General features: G+C 49.7%; 1 protein-coding gene across 3 annotated transcripts in view; it reads right to left on the bottom strand.

Annotated features, from left to right (window-relative positions):
* The window catches only part of Actn1 (actinin alpha 1), a 95577-nt gene that overhangs the window by 33690 nt on the left and 38118 nt on the right, over positions 1 to 23769 (bottom strand). For all 3 annotated transcript variants that reach the window (XM_075948263.1, XM_075948262.1, XM_075948261.1), the window contains exons 2-3: positions 6585 to 6699; positions 2644 to 2763 (exon numbers count right to left, since the gene is read on the bottom strand). In XM_075948263.1, coding sequence (XP_075804378.1) covers positions 2644 to 2763; positions 6585 to 6699 — 235 coding nt within the window. The remainder of the gene's footprint in view (positions 1 to 2643; positions 2764 to 6584; positions 6700 to 23769) is intronic.

Genomic DNA, 23769 nt, shown 5'->3' with positions numbered 1-23769 from the left:
CCCCTGGGCGCCTTTCAAGAGACGCGAAGAGACAAAACTAACCCTAGAGAAAAGGAAGGGCAGCGGGGTGTGCTCAGGTGAGGTGAGGAAGGGCAGCGGGGTGTGCTCAGGTGAGGAAGGGCAGCGGGGTATGCTCAGGTGAGGTGAGGAAGGGCAGCGGGGTATGCTCAGGTGAGGTGAGGAAGGGCAGCGGGGTGTGCCCAGGTGAGGTGAGGAAGGGCAGCAGGGTGTGCTCAGGTGAGGTGAGGAAGGGCAGCGGGGTGTGCTCAGGTGAGGTGAGGAAGGGCAGCGGGGTGTGCTCAGGTAAAGAATCCCTCACTTCCTCAGTCCCATCATTCTCAGCCCTAGGTGCCAGGGGACACATCCCATCGGGGTAGATGAGACCTCAGCCTGGAGCCTATTTGGGGTTCTGCTATGGAGGTACAATCTGGTTCCAAGTAACCCGACATTTTACCTCTCTGGCAATTTTTCTGAGTCTCAGCAGCGCCCCTCACCCTAGAAGCCGGCCTGTCAACCCCACTTCACCAGCCTGTCCCGAGGAGGTGATCCGTGACTGGCTGTTTCCCGGTGGGTTAGGTCCAGGCTAGAACAAGACATTCTCTTCCACCTCTCCCTTCCTCTTTGGGTATCCTTTGTCAAATTTTCCTTTCTAAAAATTCTCCTTTTCCTGACTTCTTTTTTTTTTTTAAACCAGCCACAATGGCCCTGCATTCCGAATCTAGGTGAGCCCATCTTTTTTTTTTTTTTTTTTTTTTTAAGAAAAAGCTCTTTCCAGTTCTCTGCAGTCCCCACCCATCCCTATTGTTCACCCTAGTCCATTTCCCACACTCTCTCCCTCTCTACCCCAGGGGGAACTGGTGCCAGATCATCGAGCAGCATTTTTCTTGGCTTTCCCTGCCTGAGAAAACTCTGCCAGGCTTCAGCCTTCCTTAGTAGAACAAGATGTTCTTTTCTTTTTATTAAGAGGCCAACAATGTTTTTCCAGCCACAAAGTAAGTACCTGCCACATACACACGTGCTTTGAACACACACCCAGCATCAGCAGCCAGAAGCTGTGGCCACAGGCTAAAGAGAACCTATCCTCTGCCCTGGAGATGCTCAAAACTGCAGCAATGCCAGGATCCAGAGGTGTGGTTGCTGCCTGAGCACCAACCCGAACAGGCAAGACAAGGGTCAGCCGACTTTCTCAATACAGGGCCCGCCAAGAAATAGTTTTGTCTTCACTGGCCACGTGGTCTCTGTGGCAACCACTGAACTTCAAAAGTGGCACCGGGTCACGGGCAAACAGATGTGGTTTTGTGTTCAGCAGTTCACCAAAACCTTTGTCAACCAGACTCAACCTGACACATTACAGTTTGCTGCCCCTGTTAAAGCCGATAGATGAGCATAAAACCCTTCTATGTCTTAAAAAAAAATAAATAAATAAAAGGACTTTTCTCATTGCCCATAGGAGATGGGTTCTTACAGATTTGCAGGGAGCAACAGTGCCTACCCCGGTGCATTTCTCTGGTGTCACACAGAATTGGATTTTTGCTGTGGAACAGTCTTTGTACACTGCGCATATGTAATTACTCTCATTAGTTAACAAGGAAGCTAACTGACCAGTAGCTGAACAGGATAAGGTCAGGTGGGACAGACAAACTGAGAATGCTGGGAGGAAGAAGGGCGGAGTCGGAGGATTTGCCAGCCAGACACAAGAGGAAGCAGGACGCGTACAAAATGAGGTAACAGAGCTATGAGCCATACGGTAAACTTAGATAAGAAATATGGGTTAATTTAAGTCGTAAGAGCTAGTTAGTAATAAGCCTGAGCTTTAAGCCAAGCATTTATATTGAGTCTCTGTGTCGGTTATTTGGGAACTGGCAGGTGGGAAAGAAAGGTCCGCCTACAGATTTGGGTTCTAGTTTGGCTACTCCCAGATGGGATCAGAGCAAGCAGCATGGTCATCTGGATACATGTTTTTCTACAGTGGGGGTGAGCATTAGAGATATTTCATTCTCTGAGGTTACAGGTTAAAGCATTTCAGCATGGCTTTCCTCACGATAAATGAGTCCTCAAAGACACAACTGTGGCTATGTCTTGGCCAAGTGAGTAAGATGGTATCTTTCAATTCCTGGCACCCTGCAGCAGGTGCCCAATGAACATGTGCTGTGTTCATCATAGGTTATGTCATCAGAGGGCCCAGTTAGAATATTCCGGCTGCTTCTACGAGCCAGCACAACATACACCAGAAGACCCGTTCCATTCTAACTGTGAAGGGTATGCAAACAATGGATTCAGCTACATTAAAAAAAAGGGGGGGCTTAGCGTGGTGGGAAAAGAACAAAAGAACCAGGGAGATGCTACTAAAAATGCTGCTTTTTTTGAGCAGCAGGGTCTCCCCAGGGCCCTGCCACCCATGGGTCTGTCTGCACTGTCCCACCCACAGAGCACCTCCACAGGACACGGAGGGCAGTGAGGTATTGGGTGAGGTGCTCAGCACTCTGGGAGCAACTGCACATCATAAGGACTGTAGTGAAAGAACGGGAAAGGGAAAGGGGAAGGGGCGAGCCCTGGTGTAGCCCTAGGAGGACAGTGTTGTCATTACAGGAGTCAGAGCAGAAAGGATCAAGGAAGCACTGACCCCAGGGTATCAAGCCTCACCTTCAGCCCCGATGGACACCAGCTTGACTCCTTTGCTGGCTATGAAATCCAGGGCCTTGTTGACGTTGGAGATCTTGTGCACCCGCATCTTGCCTCTCTCTGGCTTGGCCAAGCGTTCGCCTGATCAAGAGGGAGGAAAATGAAAATGAGATACAATTGTCCAGGAGCCGGGGCCATCCTCACTCTTCCTCATCCAAAATGCTTCTTAAATGGGCACATGCATGATTTGCCTCTCAGATGTTCAGAGTTATCACCCAGGAATCAAAGATTAGTTGAATCTACCTTGATTCCCAGAGAGAAACCTGCGTGCATCCACTCAAAAGTTATAGCTTTATTTTAAAAATACTTTTAAAAGTGTGTCTGTCTGTCTGTCTGTCTGTGTGTCTATGTCATATATGTGCAGGGTATCCAAGGAAACCAGAAGAGGGCACTAGATCCCTGGAGCTGGAGTTACACCGGCAATTGAGCCTCCAGCTATGGGTATTTGTTACCAAACCCAGGTCCTCTGGAAGAGCAGCAAGCCTCTGTTATTTATTTTTTATGTTCCTAACAGATGCCAGAGATTGAGGTGCTGGGCATCTGAGAGCAAACAAATTGCAGTCCAGTAGGAAAGAACAGTTCTTAAATTAAAAGGCGGAAAAATAAACATATACAATGAGCTATGGCTTACACCTCCTGAGCGACATCCGAAACAGGTGTAGAGACGCAAGAAGGAAAAATCAGTATATGTGGACCAGAGGAGCCCAAGAATGTTACACAGGAAGCTTAATGAGAAGGTCTGGGAGCTCAGCAGACCAGAATACCAAGGGAAACAAAGCCAGTCAAGACTGTAGCCAGGAGGCTCCAGACAGGAGCAGGCACATGAGTGGACTAGAGGCATTCGTGTAACCTTCTGGCCAAGACTGGTCTAGATGCTGCTGGTGGCCAGGAGCTCTGTGGGAAGCTGAACTGAAAGGAAACAGGCTAATTACCTGGGTAAAGAAATCTCAAGACAGTAACACATTCAAGCTGTGGCATAGTTACGGACAGGTGCTCTTAGCAAGTTGACAAACAGGAATCAAGGGCAAAGAGCAGAATGGAAAGATCTGGAAAACCTGAATTCTCACCCCCAAAGAGCAAGCTAAGTTGTGACTGCTGGAAATCACTGACATTAAAAAGAAGCCAAGGCAGCTTTGATATGATCCAGGAGTTTCTTTCTCAATGGCCTCCCCAGCTACTCCTCTCTCCTCCATGTCGGAACTAACAGCCTGTGATTAATAGAAACTTTTTGGGTTCTATTGACTTAAGAGTACTAGCTTCCATCAATCCAAAGGCTTAGGAGGACATCAGGGAGCGTCTTGGGCCTATAGAAAAAGGCTCTCCCATCTTGTCGTAAGTTTCTCTCTGACGTATCCACCAACGTGTTTTAAACTCCTCCTGATTTATAATTACCTTTGTTCTGTAAAATCTATAAAACCCTCGTGAAACTGCTTCCACACCAGAACATTGGATTTGAGAAAAACCAAATCTGTGTTTCTCCAAGCAGCCTCAGAACAAACTATCTCTTATTCTCTTAAAAAAAAAAGAAAAAAAAAAAAAAAACTTTACATGGGGTCAAGAGGAAAACACCTTGACAAGAAGGATGGATGTCTTTGACATGCCAGGAACTGACCAGACCCCATAATATAAAACTATAAACTCTTTCGAAAGAGTTTCCCTTCAGGGGAAGGCAGTGAGGAAGGAGGATAAATTATAATAAAGCAAGGCATATGCAAATATAATTATATCTAATATATGCATATATAATGAAGCCTATTACTTTGTAAGGTAACTTGAAATTAATAGTAATATAAAAGTCAGTCATAAGGGAAAAAAGTTTTCCTTTCAGAAGAGAGAGCTGCTCAGGTTCCCCGCCCAAGGAAGCATTTTCCTAGGTTCAGCTTCTCAAGGCACCCAGAGGCCACTGCAGTGTGGGACACTGGGGGGCTTCATCCATATGACACTGGCTTTGTGGCCATGCAGAACTCAACAGTAACAAATCTCCGGTGGATTCTACCCAGATTTCAGAGGAAGGCCTGGGAGGCTAGGAAGCGGCTAACACGGTTGAATTACCTACAAAGAGCTCGGTGGGGGTGAAGCCTGTGCTGCAATGGAAACCCCTTGAAGATGCCTGACCATGGAATGTCCACTCATGACAGCCTCAGGCAGTGGACGCAGCAACACAAGAGAAAAGCCACGTAGAAGGAAGGGCTACTCAGTCCACCACATCCACCATGCCTCCCCAGGACTGGACATGGCTGTGCGGGCTGTAATCCTTACTCTTCTAAGTTCTGGTCTTATTTTGGTACTATTCTCCCTTTCTATACCCTCTCATTTATGCCACAATACATTAGAGGCATGCAAATTTGATTTATTTATTTACTTCTCTATTACAGGGTTCAGCACTAAGAGACTGCCTTGAATTTCAGTAGGGACTTCTGAACAACGCTGGAATTGTTAAGATCATACAGTCTCGTGGAGATAGAGTGAATGTAGAATGTAGCCTTTTGGGGTTCAGGGGTGGAATGTTAGGGTTTAACGTGACGTGTTTGGTGTCAAGTTGACAAGAGGTAGATCTCCATGTCTTGAGTGTTGACTTGAATGAGATGCCAAGATTAGTCAAGTACACGCCAGGGTGTTCTCAGAGATCATTAGGGATCTGACCTGATTAACAGATCAATGCCCTGACAGATCCAGAAGACAATGGCATGATTAAAAGGTGGTGAAAAGCAGAAGGTCCATCATTAAAAAAATGCTCTGGCCTCTTTGTGTACCCCCTTCTCTTGGCTGCTTGCTGCCAAGATGATCTGTTCCACCACGGCCTCCCTGCCACTGTGGGCTGAAGCCTGTGAATTCAAGAGCCAAAATAAAGCCTGTGAATTCAAGAGCCAAAATAAGTTATTCCCGCCCCCTCCCCCAAAGGCAAAAATGGTTAAGGTTCCCACTGTGTACATTTTGCCCTACCCAGGTTTCATTTTAAAGGAAATGTGAAAAGCTGTTCTTAGAGAAGTAAGCCTGTCGGAAGTCATGCAAAGGCACAAGAAACGGGACATGGGAACAAACGAGACACGTCGTCGTCTGGGGAGATGTGGGAGCCTCCCAGTGTGGCACAGGGCCTGAGGTCTGCTACCTTTTTGGGAATAGTTAGTTGGAGACAAAGCAGGTGCCAGCTCCCAAATGATCCGAAGGGCTGGGCAAAGGAATGTGGACTCAGGCTGGAAGCCCTGGGGAGGCACAAAAGCCTTCTGAGCAGGGAACAGCGTGACCATATTTGGGCTGTCAGAGTGCTGGGCGGCAGAGGGGAGGGGAAGGGGCGGAGCCCAAACCTAAAGCCTGGGCGGTTTCCTCTAGGTGGGAGTCACCAGAGGCCCACAATACAAAAGGTTAAAAGGGGGGGAACACAAAGAGTGGGGGTGTCAAGGTGGAAAGAAGGGCAGAGGCAGAGCAATCTGTGGTCCTAGGTTAGGCTTTAGGATGGCAAGATGTAGTCCCAGCTACTGCTTTGGAACACCCAAGTGAGCACGCACAACGCTATGGTTTCTCTCCTAGTGGCTCAGGTCCTGGAAGTTTGACTCCAGCATGGTGATGTTCCACGTGGTCAGACTTTTAAAAAGACAGGGCCTAATAAGGTCATCGGAGTGATCCCGCCACAGAAATAGAGTAAGAGATGTGACATTTTGATTGATGCTTTTTCTGTATCTTATATAATATACAGATTTTTATATTTGTATAATATTTGTCTTATATATTATATAATATATGAGTGCTTTCGTGTGTGTGTGTGTGCTTTGCCTGCATACATGTAAGAGCACCATGTGCTTGCCTGGTACCCATGGAGGCCAACTCTGAACACGACAGAAGACAACCAAATGTCAGGCTAGAACCTAGAGGGGGCCGCCCTGCCCTGGGCCAGGCCAGCTCACCTGAGATGACCTCCAGGAGTAGCATGAGCTTCAGGCCATCACGGAAGTCCTCCTCGATGTTCTCGATCTGTGTCCCTGCCTTCCGCAGGTGAGAGTTGCACCAGGCTGTGAATGTCTAACACGAAGGCAAGAAAAGCAGGTGGTCAGTCTCCTCATGAGCCATACAGTCTCTGTGGCCCTGTCCACAGGCCTCAATGACTTCCGGTCCCCTCCCCGTCATGTCCCCCCCTCCGCCCTCCCAGCTGTTCGGTGTAAGATCCTCAGCAGGCTCATGACACCCTCAGTTTACAAGCCACAAGAAGGGCCCAGGGAGGATGGCCACAGTCACATCAACCAATCAGGAGGCTCTTCACAGAAATGCCAGGGAGGCATCCTTTAGGGCCTAAGGGTACATCAACCAATCAGGAGGCTCTTCACAGAAATGCACATGAGGCATTCTTTGGGGCCTAAGAGTATATCAACCAATCAGGAGGCTCTTCACAGAAATGCACATGAGGCATCCTTTGAGGCCTAAAGGTACCGGTAGGGGATGGGAATGAATCAGTACATCCCAGCCTTCCTCAAAAGCATCATTTCTACCCCCACCCAGAAGGGCCACAGTCTCATTCTTAGCAATCTCCCTCTATAGTTTTAAGAAAGAGTAAAACCAGAAGTTACCTGTAAAACCCACCGGCACCTCTGGCTAAGTCACCTTATAAAATCCTTTTCCCTCCTGGTAGCCAACCAGGGGAAAGGATTCTTTTTTGCTGGGGGACAGAGTTTGGAGGCATGGTGTCGGGATAAGGAGAAAGTCCCCCGGCATGCGTATGTGGGTATCTGGGTGAAGGTGGATCTCCCTCAGCTGTAGAACCGTGAAGAATCTCAGGAGGGGTGGAAGGAAGTTGATGCAGACCATCAACTTTGTAGCTACTTCTCTGTGAGATGGGTTTGGGAACGATAGGGCCCCCAGCCATAGGCAGGCCACCAACCAAGGGGGCTTATGCTAACACCACCTCCCGATGACATGGTACAGACATGGGATGGGCTGACTCCACAAACACGGGAAACAGATGCGCATACATTCCAGTTTCTCCTGTTCATTCAGAACTCGGCCAAATCTCAACCCATGACACCACCACACGAAGCTCAAGAGTCTGGTCCTGTCCACCTCACTGTAGGGGTCGCTCAGCTCTTTCTGCCTACCCTGCAAACCCCATGGTTGAGTAGCATGCTTAGCAGGTCCCCATTTAGGGGAGGTCACTCACATCCCACCTTCCTCTTGCTTTGGGAACCTCCAAAGCAAAGAGGCAAAGGGTGGGCAGAGAAAGACCATCCAACTCGCTGTCAAGGGGGACAACAAAATTTGGCTGTCTGGATTTACGAACAATGGTGAAGAGCCTGTGATAGCAAGAAGGGGGGCGGAGAGATGGGAGAGGTCAGAGGGACAGCGCTGGACGAACTCTGCGCTTCAGTTCTCAGATCTCACTGGTAACTAACCTACCCAGGGCAAACACCCACCACCGTGACAGGGACAAGGGGCGTGTGCCATACCAAATCTTTGTGGAAACCACATCAGATCAGGGTAGGCAAAGGAAAAATAAACCATTCCACAGTCTGCTCCGACCTTTGTACCCTGCTTGGCTAACACACCTACTTAAAAAGGACTGGGTACAGATGTCACTTCCTCCAGGAGATGTGTCTGGGTTGGGCGCAGAGCCTGCAACACCGTGTTCTACTGTTGCTTGGACCGGGCAACATGGCCACTGTTCAGCCACTGGTCAACCCGACAGCTCCTGCAGGTCAGTACTTAACACTCACCTGCTAGGCCCTGGAGAGTGATCCCAAAGAGCCAGCTTATCGCCTATGTGCGATACTAAGTGGTTAGTGTTAGGAATTTTTTCCTAATTCGAGCTCTTTGCCGAAGCAAAAATTTCAATCAAGCCAAATCAAAACAAGTCAAATTAAGAAATATCCAGGTTTAATGAGATTCCTGCACTCTCCAATGGCCCTGAGGGGGAACCGGAGGGGGCAAACACAACCCAACCAGGGAGTTCACTTAAGTGCCCTGTGGGAGTGGTCCTGATCCCCCAGGGAGGGGATTTGAAGTCCAGACAACTCTCAGGCCTGGGGGCTGAGGGCTACACTCCCAACTTAACAGGGCAGGGAGTGGGTAGGTGGCCGTCCTCCCTGGTACTTAGAGACCCTCTGGCCTCAGAGGACAGCTTGGGAGAAAGGGCTGCCTGGGTCATCTGCCCTGGATACCCTGGAGGGGAGGGTGTACTCCTTAGCTTTTATTTTCATTTTGCTATCGTTTCTTTTGTCGGCATTAAAAAAAAATACTGCAACCAAAGTACTCTTTTGTTGGCATAAAAAAAATCCTGCAAAGTGTGTTTAAATCTTTAGAGTAGGCACAATTACTCTGGTTCCACACAATCTCTCCTAACTGCCACCTGTCCATACTTTGGCCCACAGCCACCAACACTGCACACAGCACTGTAGCTAGGGATGGGAGTGTCTTATCCCATGATCAGTATCTCGTATCTCAACACCTAGTTCTTAAGCCTCTTCCAGGCCCACCTCTAGCTTTCAGAGCCTTGACCCTCAGCCAAAGGCTTCCTGAGGCTTTGAGGGAACCTGGCTAGTGCCAGCAACTGGCAGCTCAGGTTCCTGATGGGAGCCGCCCACCAGAGAGGACCGGGAGTTCTCCCCGTTTACTAACCTGGCCCCGAAGGCAGGCAGGGAGGAGCCAAGGGAGGAAGAGGCTGTTGTAAGAGGGCTGAGCTTGTGAAAGCGGCTAAGTACGGTAGAAAGCAGCTGGCCCCATTTCCTGGGGAAGCTGCGGGAGCCAAAACAACACCTGTGTTTGTTCAGGCCTCCAGGACAAAGCCCTGAGGCTAAGCCTACCAGAAGAGTCAATAAAAGCCCTGGTCTCCAGGGCCCCACAGCTTAGGGTCCTGAACCCCTCAGAAGTACTAAAGTACCCCTACAAGCAGTAGCCACACAGCTCAGGCATGGGGGATGTGGAGTAATTGAATGTTAAGAACACACTCTTCCCAAGGGCTGTTCAGAATCCACTGTTCTCTAGACTCCAAAACCCCAGATCCCTTAGCAGTAAAATGAGGTTCACAAGGCACTTCCAAGTCCACAGGATTTAAAACCCGATTTACAAAATGCCTGCCATTATACCCACCCAAAGGCCCCAAAACAACAAAAACCCAAACATGGTGGCTGTCCTGGAAGGCCTGGTGCCACTATATATGTTCTCTCTCCACAGCCCTTCCCTGCTTCCATCCCCCAAACCCTTCAAGGTCCCAACTTCCCAGGTGCTGCTCCTAGGAACTTCGGGATGGGTGCTACAGGGTGCTGAGGAATTGAGACAGAGGAAGGTGGTTTTTATGGCAGCCCGGCGCGCCCCAGCAGAGAAGCCACAGACCACCAAGAACCACGCCACCATGTTCTCTCCTCAGGCTGCAAGGAGGAAAAATTAGCAGCCAAAGGGACACCCATTTCAGACACCCCCGGCCCCACACAACACCCAGCAGGGCGGGCAGCGCTACACTCAGAGGCCTAACAGTCCAACTTATTCTAGAAAAGGGGCAAAGGACCACATGCCTGCCTGCGTCCTGGTGGGCCCTACTTTATCTAACTTCCACTCCATCCCCGAAAGTCTTCACTCCCCTCCTGGAGCATCCCCTCTTCTCACGGTCTAATACAGAAACCGAAGACAGGCTTCCCTTTCCCGCATCTCCTGCGCTCTCAGGAGCCATGCTTAGGCAAGGACCACACTGGGACCTACTCCCAGAGCTGCGACGGGGCAAGCACACCTCTCTGCCTCCGCTGTACCTCTCCATGCGTGATCCTCTCCCCCATGCACACACATACATGCACCTGTGTTCATGGGCACCCAGCTGCCAGCCTCTGCAGGTCTTAGACAGGGAGGGAAAATAGGAGGAATCTGGGTCACCTCACCCCTCCCTGACCTTGGTACCTAATGGGGGCCTGAGGTAAAGATTGTGTCCGTGTATCAGGGTAGCTCACGGTCACAAAGGGTGGTGGTACACAGGTTGGCCGGAGCGAGAAAGACACTTTGTCCTCAGGGCCTGAGTCTTGCTTCCCTGGTTTCTACTATGTTCTCACTTTGCCATTAACCGCTACCGTGACAATATACCTTTAACATACCTTGAGAATGCCTCCCTTCTGGCTCAAAGATGTCTAGAGCCACAACTTTGAGTGTGGTTCTACCATACTCAAGGTTATATATACTCTTCTCCAGTTTTCAGAACTGTACAATGGGGACAACAGCTATCTACCAGGCATGCATGATAATACTAACAAAGTAGTCGTATTTGTATTAATAATGGCCCTATTATATTAATGTGTCTGGAATGCAGCGGGCCTGATGTGGCCACTGCTGTTATCGTTACTGCCTCTATTGTAGTTTATGTTAAGATTTCCAGAATCACACCCAGTAAGGATTGGGGTATAAAAGCTTATTTCCCACGGCACAAGCCAGGGACTGAGTTTTTAATGTGACAGTCACAGTCTTGACCTTAGTGGAAGGAGGGAAGCAAGTACAGGAAGGCCCCAGGCTTATGTGACATCACTCCACAGAGCAGGAATCAGTAGGACCGCAGACAAGGTGGCCACAGAGATGTCCACAGACCCCACATCTATCACTGTGGGTGTGTGACCTGTCCCAGCTCCAACTCAGCCAACGGCAATACGGGGGTAACAATGGACACCCCGTGAACCGTCAACAGAAGATCTGACGAGAGGCCCCTTAAAACCAAGGGAGGCTTGGTTTTAACCAAGTTTAAACAGGCATGGCGGCACACGGCTTTAACCCCAGCAACCCAAGGCAGAGGCAGGTGGATCTCCATGAGTTCAAGACCAGCCTTACATAGTAAGTTCCAGGACCACTAGGACTACATAGTGAGACCCCGTCTCAAAACGAAAACAGCTACAAAAACAAAACAGGAAAGGGGCCCCTGGGCTGGCATGGGGATGCCACTCAGCAGCTTCTAAGCATTGTTGTTGCCATGGCCGGAGAAAGCCACCGTCATTATAGTACACTCCATTGATGACATCAGATAGCATGCAATGTCCTCAATGTACAACTGAGGGCACATGGATCAGGCTACCCAACTGACACCATCACTAACCCCCTCACAACTTCTGCTCCCCAGAATGACACGGATTTCTGGCTTGGGTATGAGCGGCATGTTGGAAGGGGTGCAGGAGCAAGGCTAAAATTTTAAGTGTAAATTTGGTCAAACCAGAGAGGCAAATTTCGTGGAATCCACCGAAAACCAGTCACTGGACAGCCAGGGACACACAAGCCAGATGGGTTCAGGAGACCCTGTGTCAGCAGGATCAGCGGGAGAAAGGCAGCCTCTTCTAGCAGCATGGCAGTGAGTCGCAGTGAGAGTGGGGGCACCTGTGGACTAGCAGGTGATTGTCAGGACATGGGAGACCACCCAGAAGGGAAGGAGACCAGAGACACACGGGCAGGAGGGGCTGGACTAGGGAACTGGGTCTCTCTCTCCGACGAGGAGAGAAGGCATGTTTAAGGAAGTCATCTCAACTTCTCCGAAGAAGACGCCTTGCAGCCCCAGGCAGAACAGGCCACAGGTGAGAGATGTGGACTCTGCAGCTGGACGAGGAGACAGCTGCACCCAATGACGCTGTGCAGGCGACTTCGCTTCTCAAGCCTCCATGGCCATATCTGGAAGATCATTGTGAAAGCCTAGGCAGCTGCTCATGAAGATAAAGGACAGAGAGCTTTAGGAAAGATCACAGGTCACTGGAATGAGGGGACCCGAGGGGGTCATGCTGTATGTCACAGAAGGGTACCGTGTAAATGCTGTTGAAGGGGTTCACAAAGCTCCCAGGCTGAGCTGCACAAGACCCTTTATGACCGTGATGCTACAGAAACCTGGGCAATTCCTGAAAGTGTTAAGACCAGTGTGAAGGGTTCAGCCACACCAAGCCACGTGCTTCAGTATATAAGCTGTGTGTGTGTGTGTGTGTGTGTGTGTGTGTGTGTGTGTGTGTGTGTGTGTGTTGGGTTTTACAAGACAGGGCTTCTCTATGTAGCTCTGGCTGCCCTGGAACTCGCTCTGTAGACCTGGCTGGCCTCAAACTCAGTACAATCTGCACTCAGGAAGATCTGCCTGCCTCTGCCTCCCAAGTGCTGGGATTCAAGCTGTGTGCTACCACTGCCTGGCATATAAACTGGGTATCTTGATCTTAATACTTTAAGAAGAATCTGGGGTTAGAATATTCCCCGTTGGAAGAGTAGCGTGGTCTTAGACACCATCAGACCATCACAGTCTATCCTGTCAATCACAGTCTATCCCAAGCCAGGTGGTGGTGTGTACCTTTAATTCCAGCAAGTGGGAAGCAGAGGCTTGTGGATCTCTGTAAGTTCAAGGCCAGCCTGCTCTACAGAATGAATTCCAGGACAGCCAGGGCTAACAGAGAGAAACCCTGTCTTGAAAACAACAACAAAAAGTCTATTTCAAACTGAGCTACCCCAAGATACCCCTGTGGAGAATCTGGTCTAACGGAGGCAAACATAAATGCCAGAGATGACAGCAACTGTGCTTACTAAGCATGCATGCACTTGCTGTGAGCTGGACCTTCCCTCTTCTGAGTGCTTTGCCTCATTTAACTCAGTGGATCTTCACAGGGACACTTCAACAGGAAAAGAAGAAAGGACTTCTATGTGGAACCCCTCGATCTTTAACTATTGCTACAGTCGAAAATAGAATACATGCCACAGGAACCCTATCTGCCTCCAAAAAAGCAAAAAGAGCCAACAGCCAAATCTAAATTAAGTCTTACTAGGTATCTCTCTGCTCCCACGGTGGAAAACCATGGAACCTTTCTAAGTCTGCTAACAAAATAAAGTATATATATGCACAGCATGCAGCGCATACAATAAGCACACAGCCGATGGCTGTGCCTATCACAGGACACTCCTAAAGACCACTGATGACATCAGCCATCTTGAGAAGCTGGTAGCAAGAACTGAGGACGTTCCTGTCAAAAGTAGAGGGGGCACCCTGCGAGGAAGGGAGAAAGTTCCACAGGTAGAATCGATCAACAGCCCGTGTGTTTCAGAAAGGACGTTAGATGGCTACGCACATTCTGCCGTGCCTTGTGAACTAAAACAAAGGGTAACGTCCTTGTGCTGGTTTGTCAGTCATTTCGACACAAGCTAGGATCATCTGGGAAGAGAAAAACCTCCACTGAGGAACTGCCTCCATCAGATTAGCCAGGAAGCAAATACGGGGCGTGTTCATAACTACTGACAGATGGGTGGAAGGGAAGCTCACTGTGGGCAGTGCCATCCCCAGGCAGGTGGCCCTGGGAGGTATAAAAGAGGTCATTGGGGGCTGGAGAGATGGCTCAGAGGTTAAGAGCACTGACTGCTCTTCCAGAGGTCCTGAGTTCAATTCCCAGCAACCACGTGGTGGCTCACAACCATCTATAATGAGATCTGGTGCCCTCTTCTGGCATGACATGGAAGGAATGTTGTATACATAATAAATAAATCTTAAAAAAAAAAAGAGGTAGTTGGCTGTGAGCAGCTATCTTCCACAGCTCCTGCTTCCACCCCGCCCCTTCGCTCCTGTTTGAGTACCTACCCCAGTTTCCTTCCCTATCAGTGGACGAACAGGGCGTGTAAGCAAAAATAAATCCGTTCTTCCCCATTACTCGTGGTCATGGTGCCTACACAGCAATAGAGGGCCAACTAGGACAGCCACCCATTATCGTTGCAAATGAATACCTGCTAGTTCCTGTCGGTGGAGCATGTGCAAGGCAATGCCCAATACGACCGTGTGCAGGCTGGTTCTTTACAGCCCTAAAGGAAAGCAGCTGGCCAAAGCGAACCAGAACAAGGCTGAACTATACCCTAATTCGGAGACTCTATCCTGGGTATAAAATGCCAAATAAAGAAAAGGCTGTAGGGGGCTGGAGAGATGGCTCAGTAGTTAAGAGCACTTGCTGTCCTTGCAGAGGACCCAGATCCAATTTCCAGCCCCCACATCTATAACTCTAGTTAAGGGGATCCAATGCCCTCTTCTGGCCTCCACGGGTACCAGGCAGGCATGTAGCACATGCAGGCAAAACATCCATACACATAAATATTTTTTTAAAAAAGGTTTTTTTAAAAGAAAAGACTTTAAACATGGAAACATGTTCCCTAGCTAGCCTTAACGAAGCAAAGAAAATTAGGATTATTGTATTAATAAGGTATATAGTTAAGTAAATCACCACGTGTTCAGTTAGAAGATGGCTAGCACGATGGGCTTTGAAACTACATTATTATAAGAAAATGCTTATATATAATTAACAAAAAAAGTCTGAAACAAGATTGTGCATGCTAACCGTTTATAAACACAGGTTTCAAACTGTGTACAGTCACACAAACATGACAAAATGACTAAGGCCAACTGTGTCCAAACACAAACACACTTGTGCTCCAGGAATTGAAGTTCCCAGGACTCTGAGCTGCTCTTCTGGCCCCACGGCCTATAAATACAGTTGGTCTGTTACCCTCTCTGCCTTCTCCCCAGCTAGCCTCTTCTTTGGGATATTTGTTCCGCCGAGCAAAATCCAGGCTGTCCATGCTCATGTGACCATCCAGGAGGCCTCCGGTGGCACCAGCACAGAGTAAACAATGCCCCGCGGCCACTTGAGACTGGCTCGGCAGGGACAGGGCAGCGGCCCGCCACAGGCCTAGGCTTTCACCTGCTGGCCACACCTTTCCTGGATACCTCTTCCTCTTGCAATCAAGGTTCCCAGCCCTGGTTGACTTCAGGAAAGTTATTGTTCAAAGGACAGGAGTCAGTCAGGAAGCCTGGGCCTGCCCTGCTTCAGCTAGGCATGTGACCTCAGATAAGTTAACCTGTCAGCTCTGAAATCCCATCATCGGATGCTTCAAAAACACAGCTAAAGAGAACACTGGGTGACAACCTTTTGTTCCTCCTCAGTTTCTTCCCAAATAAACTCCAGAGGGATGGGTGGTTTAACCTCAAGGGACTCAAAACAAGGCCAATGTTTCAATCTCTCTGACCCTTCCGAGCCTAGCAGATAACTGTTTACTGGACAGGCTACAGTTTGGTAGCCGGTTGCACTGATGGTGCCTGCAATCCCGGCACTCACCAGGCTGGGGAAGGAGAATCGTCAGCCTGAGGTTAGCTTGTACTATAATGAAAATGAGAAACCAAAGCTTGATGGTAGAATCTTCCTGGGTGACGATGCGGGAGAACCTGGGACCAGTGGCTGGCTCCAGGGAAGAGGAGGAGAGGTTTGGGATGGAAGGGAGAGGCATTTGCTTTCCCTAGAATATCCCTTGGTTTTCCTTTGAATTTTACAATGCATACTGCCTTTATCTATTTAAAAAGGCATGCAAATGTAAAGAAAGTCTGTCTGAAGTGTGTAAATTTCAACATTATTGGCAGGCAGGCCTCTGGGATGGGACAGAATAGACTTCCTCTTTCTCTGGGATAAGGGGGGGAAGGGTGTGGATGCTGATACAGTATCGTTGACTGTTTCTATAATAGAGAGGGGAAATTACCCTTTACATTTAAAAGAATGAAGGCTGGGGTGTACTGACTCATGCTTACAACCCCAGTCCTTGAGAGCTGGAGGCAGGAGGATCGGCTCGAGGTCATCCTCAGCCACACAGAAAGTTGGCCATCCTGCCTCATAAATCCACATGTACACAGAGTGAGAATATGACACAGTCCAGTGGTTGTGGTGGTGGCGACCGCCTTTAACCCGAAGCCGGGAGGCAGAGACGGGCAGATCTCTGTTACGAGGCCAGCCTGGTCTGTTGTGGCATATGACGTTAACTATGTAAAGATCTGTTATATTTGTTTATGTTGCATTTAACAATATAAAGATGTGTTGCTTTGCCTGACTGGTCTAAGAGAAAGCTGAAAGACCAACAGCTAGGCAATAGAGATCCCTCTATAAGGCAGGGCTGACAGGCAGAATGAGGAAGAGAAGGGGGAGGAGTAGGACAAATGGAAGGAAAGGTAAAAGCCCTGGGGCAATATGCAGATGAAGAGAAACAGGCTAATATAAGCTATACGAGCTAGTGGGACAAGCACAAGCTGAGGATGAGCATTCACAACTGATAATAAGTCTGTGCGTCATGATTTGGGGACTGGCGGTTCAAGAAAGCCTGTTTGTTACAGATCTACAGAGATTTTTCAGAACAGCCAGGGCTAAACAGTGAAAAAAAAACCTATTTCAAAAAGCAAAAATAAAACAAAATATAATAATAATAAAATAAAACAAAACAAAAAAGAATGAGAGAGACAGAGGGCTCTGAGAAAAATCAAATCCCCTGGTAAAATCCTACAAGAAAAGGCATAACTAGAGAGAGAGAGACAGAGGACAATCCGGCATCTGGAACAAAAGTTCCCCTATAGCTAAGTCTATAATGGTGAATTGTAGGGAGAATCAAAGGATGCCACATTGTCCCAGAACCCCCAAAGGAGCAGCTAAGCTTCTTGAAGGTGGAATGAAACTTTCTGTACAAACTGGCAATTCTAGGCAAACAAAATTTAAAAAGACAAAACCCACTGGATCCTATAGCCTTCCAACCACAGCAAGCACTACGCTGGCTGAGGTGCCAAGGGAACTGGTCAGAGCCAGATCCCAACTGTGCTGTAAAAGCATCAGGCCAGAGTCCCTGGTGTGCTTGGGTTTAAGTCCCCGACTCCACCTGCCAGCTAACAAAGGGAGGGTGACTCCCCAGGGCCACCCTAGAGGTCCTCAGGGTTCACACAAACGAGTGGCCAGTTTGGTCAGGGCCTGCACTGTAGGTAGTAGTCCCTCTAAGCAGAGACCTACCCAGAAAGAGACCTCAAATGCCTGGTGTGCTGGTAGTGTAAACAGGAGTATCTGGGTAGCTTATCAAGGGCGGTGTGCCAGCCTTTCAAAGCAAGAGTCAGCTGCTTCACCCGCAGATAAAAAGGCAGAGCTCCACCGACCACCTCCACCCAGATCTGTTTACTTTCCGCCCTATTGGGAGCTGCTGTGAAGGAGACTTCAACCACTGGTTGCTCTCTAAGTCACCACACACACACACACACACACACACACACACACACACACACACACACACACACACACACGTTGGGGTCAAGGAAACTCAGAATGCAGATGGCCAAACAGGCTAAGCTCTGGGGGCCGACAGGCTGAGCTGTAGCCCTGACCTAACCTCTCACTAGCCCTGACTCGCAGTCTGAAGATCCATCCACACAGGTAGACCTATACTACTAGTCAGTGCTCTGTCCACAACAGATACCTGAAAATGCCAACCAGCTGGTCCAAGTGGCCTTACTTAATCCACCTGGGCCTAAGTGCCTGGCCTGACAAAGAGAATAAACAATGTCACTACTCCCAGGGCTGTTAGGATTAAGACAATGCATGCTAACCAGTCAGCAAATGCCCTCCCTGGTCATAGCAGGAGCCCAATAAATGTCCACTGTCACTTCCTCTTCCCTTTCTGTTTAATCAGAGTTAATCATTCACAGAGCACCTAGTATTGGCAAGAAAGAGCTTCAGCTATTTTTCTCCCGCTCATAAGGAGACCCAAATCAGCCTGTAGCAGAAGGGGAGCTGTGTTTTCTGGTTTGTGTCCTTCTACACAGCCCATTTCTGCAGACACAGTGCCAGAGACCAGAAGGGTCACCCACGTCAAAGTGGCTGTTGAACCTAAGGAGCGTTCCTTGCTTGTAAAGGGCCCACCATGAGGCCCTGGCATGCTCTTCCCTGCCCTGTGCAGATTGAACCTGTATGCCCTGGGAGAGTTCAGGGCACTGGGACACAATCCCAGTGGAGAAACAATCTGTTCTCTTAGCCCCTCGCTACTGAAAGTCAACTGCACCTACCAATCTGCCACCATCATAACCCCGACCTATGTCCTGCTCCTAGAGACTGCAGAGTCCCCAGCAAATGCTGCAGCCACAAGAAGCTCTGTCCGTCACCAGCTTTGTCGTCCCAGACTTGCTTGGTCTCTCTGAGTCTTAATTCCAGCACTAGTAAGGGGCAAAAACAACCTCAGTTCCCTAGGACTATTGTGAGCTAGTGCCATGGGCTCAGTCTAGAGCTGGTTATGTTTGTGTGTGTGTGTGTGTGTGCGTGCGTGCGTGCGTGCGTGCGTGTGTGTGTGTGTACAGTGTATTCATCCCATCCCCTTCACAGGAACAAAGTATATTACTAAGTAAAGCTAGGCAAAAGGCTCAGGCTATAAAGACCAGCCTGGGAGTCTGAGGCAGGAGGATTATGAGGTAGAAGCCACCCTCTGGGCTACAGAGAAAGACCCAATCTCAGAAAAAAAGGAGGAAATATGGCTGGGTGTGATGGCACATGCCTTTAATAATCCTAGCACCAAGGAGGCAGTCAGGCAGATATCTGTGGGTTTGAGGCCAGCCTGGTCTACTTAGTATGTTCCAGGCTAGCCAGAGATACACAGTGAGACCCTGTCTCCAAAATTAATTATTAATTAAACAGTGGTTGCTTAGGGCTGGGGGTGATAGCCAAGGAGTATGAAATTTATTTTTCTATGTTCTCAAATTGGTTGCACTTACCGATAAAATACAGTGAAAAGTATTAAGTTATAAAATTCTACCCCCATGAAGGGTCTATTTAAATTTTTCTTAACCCAACAAGTTAAATATTCTAGGATCCCACTAAATCTTTTATGCTAACATTGGTCTTTTTTTGTCTCTGTCCACGTGACCCTTTGGAAGAAACCCGCCCCAAAAGCAGGCTGTGGCTCCTTCGTGGCTAGCAAAAGGGACTGGCGCTCCCTATACGGCTACCCCAAGGCATTCAAGCCAGCAGGAACGAGGATTTGAAGGCTAGTGGAGCAAGCAGGCTTTCTCTCAGCAGAATGGCACCCCATCCCAGCAGGCCAGTTGGGGAGCGAGGAAGCTCTTGTCCCCCAACTTACATCCCGAGTGAGTGCTTCTGGCCCTTGCTGAGCTGACAGCACACAGACCTCAGCCAGCTAAGATCCACAGGCCTGGCCTGCACATTCCTTCCCCATAGAAGGAAAAGCCACCTACAAGTGAGCTCATTTGGTTTTTTATCTGGCACAGATTCTAAAACCTACAGGTCACCCAGTTCCACAGAGAACTCCCACAGATGACAAAGCCTGCTAATCTTCAATACGGGGCTCTGCGGTCTGGCCGGGTCTAGACCCTAACAAATCTCTGCCGTGGTGTTGAAAGATGGCATTGACGCACTAATGGCTGCACCTGTGTGTGAGAAGCTCCATCTACCGCTTCTGGGCTGATGGAAAAGCACTTGATTTATGGCAGGGGCTCAGAAAACAGAATCGGGTTAGCATCCATCTCTTCCTGGGTCATTTCTGTGGAATGCGCCGTGCTAACCAGGAATGAAGAGCTGGACTAGATTCCAAGCCCCTCTATGGAATCTGCTCTCTGGGGTCAAGCCACAAAGCACAATTTGTTTGGTTTTAAGACAGAGTCTCATGTAACCCAGGCTTGGCCTAAAACTCACTATGTAACAGACTGACCATGAACTCCTACAGACAGGGAATGGTCCGTTTATGTGCTGTGTTTTACCAGCTCACCACATCCTCAGCACAAATTCCCAAATTGCTTAAATGAAGAAGCTGTCCGTGTCTCTCCCCTTTCTGTCACTAGACCTTCTGCTCTGACCTATATCACAGTCCACACCCAGGCTTATCTAGAATATTTGGCACAGTGCCCAGGAACTCCAACCTCCATGCAATGGCTGGAGACAGCTGGGATCCAGCCTTGTCAACAGGTTTCGGGGATTTAGGAGGAGGGGTTCCTGGAGGTCTCCGGCTCCACAGAGATGTAGCTGTCTGTAACAGACACCAAGCACCCTCGAGAGCAGCCTGCGCCCAGAATCTGGGTTCGCACAGACGAACCCAACGATGAAAAGGGGGAAGGAGGGATGGGAACACAGAAGGATGGAGGAGGCGGCTCAGTGGAAGGGGTCTCCAACTGGAACTCACAGCAGAGTCACGGGAGCACTTGTTAGAATCCGGATGGCCGTGTCCTGCCACCAGAGCACCTGTCAGTGCTCCGGGAAGGTGGAGACATTTCATTTCTGCAGATGCTGCTCTGGGAACCCCCCTGTCTAAAGACCTCACACTTGGTGGTTAAGATGTGAGTTGATGCACTCTTGGTCTGCGGCTTTACTGGCCTTGGGATCTAAATCAATTCCCACCCTTTCTGAGCCCATTTCCAAGATACTTTTTTGCTGAATGGTAGAGAGGGCTTTCGAGCAGCTTGTTTATGCAAAACCCTAGCACAGCCAAAGAAATCTGAAGTACAAGAAGAAAGGAAAGGGTAAAAAAGGGTAAGGGTGGACAATGCAAAGAAACGAGACTGTGGGAACCAGTCTGGGGCCATGGAATTGCCGTAGAAATGGTTCTCCAAACCCTGAAGAAGTCATGGAGGATGCTGGGTGACAAGGGCACTCTACAGCATGTCTAGAGAGTGGTCTTGTACCTCACGAGGGACTTCAAGGTGCACTCACCCTACAACCCAGCAACCCCTATCCAGGGCATTCTCCCATGGCTGAATACTGGGTTGCGTTGCTGTCAGGGAAAGAGTGGAGGGGGTGTGAGAGGGTCTTTTGTGGGGAGTGTTGTGTAGGAAATGAGACAGGCACACAGTTGGTCATCTTGTATGGACCCACAATGACAGTGGGCCCAAAACAAAGAGCCTAACCACCTCAGTCCCCTTAACCTGAGGTCCAATCAAGTTCCTTTTTCTTGAGCACACACAGTACAGATCAGCACCTTTACAGGTAGTCCAGAGTGGCATGGTGGTGATGCACGCCTTTAATCCCAGCACTCGAGAGGCAGAGGCAGGCAGAGCTCTGAGTTTGAAGCCAGCCTGCTCTACAGAGCAAGTTCCAGGACAGCCAGGACTAAGAGAAACCCATCTCACACCCCCCCCAAAAGTAGTCCAGAGGGCTGGGGCTGTAGCTCAGTGTTAGAGCACTGACGAGTATGTACAAGGCCCCGGATCAGTTCCCAGAACTACATACATGTATGTGTGTGCACACACAGAAAACAGCATACATACTCCGAACCCCTGCAGTAAGGAGAAGCAGGGAACCCTCGCCTATGTTAGGCAGTGGGACCTGTTACGGTCACTGCGCTCCCAGCCTGTCCAGGAGCACAACAGACCTGCTGCCCTGGCAACTGGTCAACCCCTCGGCATGACCAGCTGGACTCCAGGGACAGGGCAGACAGATCTGCAGCAGGCCGCCGAGGCACAGGTAAGCCTCTGTGGCAGTGTGTGTATGAAGATCTGGCGGACCATTCCTGACTATGCTGGGATGCTCGGAGACCTCCAGCTAGCGCCCAACCAGAGGCCTCATCTGGGCTTCGGTGTGGTCACTGCCCTCCTCTGAGATCAAAGAGACTCCACCACTCATTCCCCTAGGAGGGCTCCTGGGCTGCAGATTAAGTCCCAGGCCTGCTTTCGGTCCAGCCTCCTCCAAACCTTGAGAGGAAAACAGTGTTACAGCCTCACTGAAGGGATGAGGCTGAATGCAAAGAGAACGGCTTGGAGCCCCAAGAGGAGAGGAAGCAATCAATCAAGCTCTGTAACTATTCAATGACTTTGGCTATTAGAACCACCCAGCGAGCGGCTGCCTCTCTCAGTATGTCTATCCAACTCATTAAGTCACCACCGAGGCATGCATCAGCTCAGCTGATCTGCTCCCCAACCCTCCTTTAAAGGAGGAGCCGGGGTGAGCGGCGGCAGCAGCAACCCCAACAGCAGCCGCAGACGGCAGAGCTAAGGTCTGCAACTGTGGCTCACGGGACAGCTGAGGCTCTTCTAGGGAAGCCATGCAGTCGTAAAGACTCCGTTTGACTAGCTAGCTCTGCCTGCCACCTTGCAGGAAATCTAGATCAGGATAGAGAGCCACGTGGAGACTTTTTCAGTTGTCCCCAGACAGTCTGGGACGGAGGAGGGCGGCTAAAGGGCAGCCCAGGACACAGACCCGAGACTCACCTCCAATGCTTAGATTAAGCCAAGAGAGGGGCCCTGGCCCTGTGGCTCCCTGGGGATGCAGAATGGGTTGGGTCAGGCAGGAGTCTCTTCTAAGGCTCAGTTTGGGGAAGGTAGAAAAGGGGTTTGAATTCTTGTCTCTTGGCTTCTGAACACAAAGCCCATTGAAAAAAAGACAATGAATCATTAAAGAGGCAGCCAAGCTGGTGGTGTGGATGCCAGGGTGTGAGCGGCCGGCTTGTTTGGGCTTGGACTGGCCAGCCCCCTTACAGCAGCCTCTCCCAGCAGGCCGGTGCAGATCGTCCCTGACCTGCCCATGCTCTCCCCCACCGCCCTCAGGGAGTTGGAGCTAACTCAATCATTCATTCACTTGCTCATTCATTTGTTCTGAGTACTGATACTGATACTGTCAGTAAATAAAACCAGTCCCTAGGTCACGGAACCTAGGGCTCGACAGGGGAGATAAACGGCAAGAGTATCGATCGGGATACCCTAGGGGCCGTCACATGAGGTCATAGGTGGGTTCTGGCCTGACTCCTGCTCCAAAGACAGTGACTTAGGAGGAAGGACTGCAAATGTGAGGCCCTGATAATAAAAGCTATTCATATTACATCAGCAATGAGAACCGAGCTGCGTGCACATGCTCCAAGCAGAGGGAGCAAAGCCAACAAACAAACAAACAAAAAAATAAAACCATAGCCCCTGTGACTAACAGCAGAGGTGAGCATGGCGCCAGAGCCCCAGGAATCCGGGTGCCCGCAGAATGTGAAGATTGCTTCCCCTGAGGACAACAGAAGCCACTGAAGAGATCTGGTCTGATTTCAGCTGAAATCAATGGAGGGGTGATAAGGTGGGAGTGAAATATGGGTGACAATGACACCTGCATCTTGGAAGGCACATCAGACTGTCGCAAGCAGGAGGCGCTCAGACCCAGGTGGTGAAGGCAGAGAGGTAGGTGGAGCCCAGAGACCCTCTAGGAGGGAGGGGAGGGAGAGTCCAGAGCCCAAACCACCCCTACCCCCCCCAGGTACAGACCTGAGCTGAGTCCACGAGGGAATGAAGAGAAGACAATCACCCTAGCGGTGGCTCTGGCTGCTCACCACCACTCAGGCAAACCACCCTGGCGTGGCGAGAGTCTCCAGAGTCCACCA

The sequence above is a fragment of the Microtus pennsylvanicus genome, chromosome 14 (assembly GCF_037038515.1).
Source record: "Microtus pennsylvanicus isolate mMicPen1 chromosome 14, mMicPen1.hap1, whole genome shotgun sequence".
NCBI lineage: Eukaryota > Metazoa > Chordata > Mammalia > Rodentia > Cricetidae > Microtus > Microtus pennsylvanicus.
This window is presented reverse-complemented; position numbering and strand designations above follow the sequence as displayed.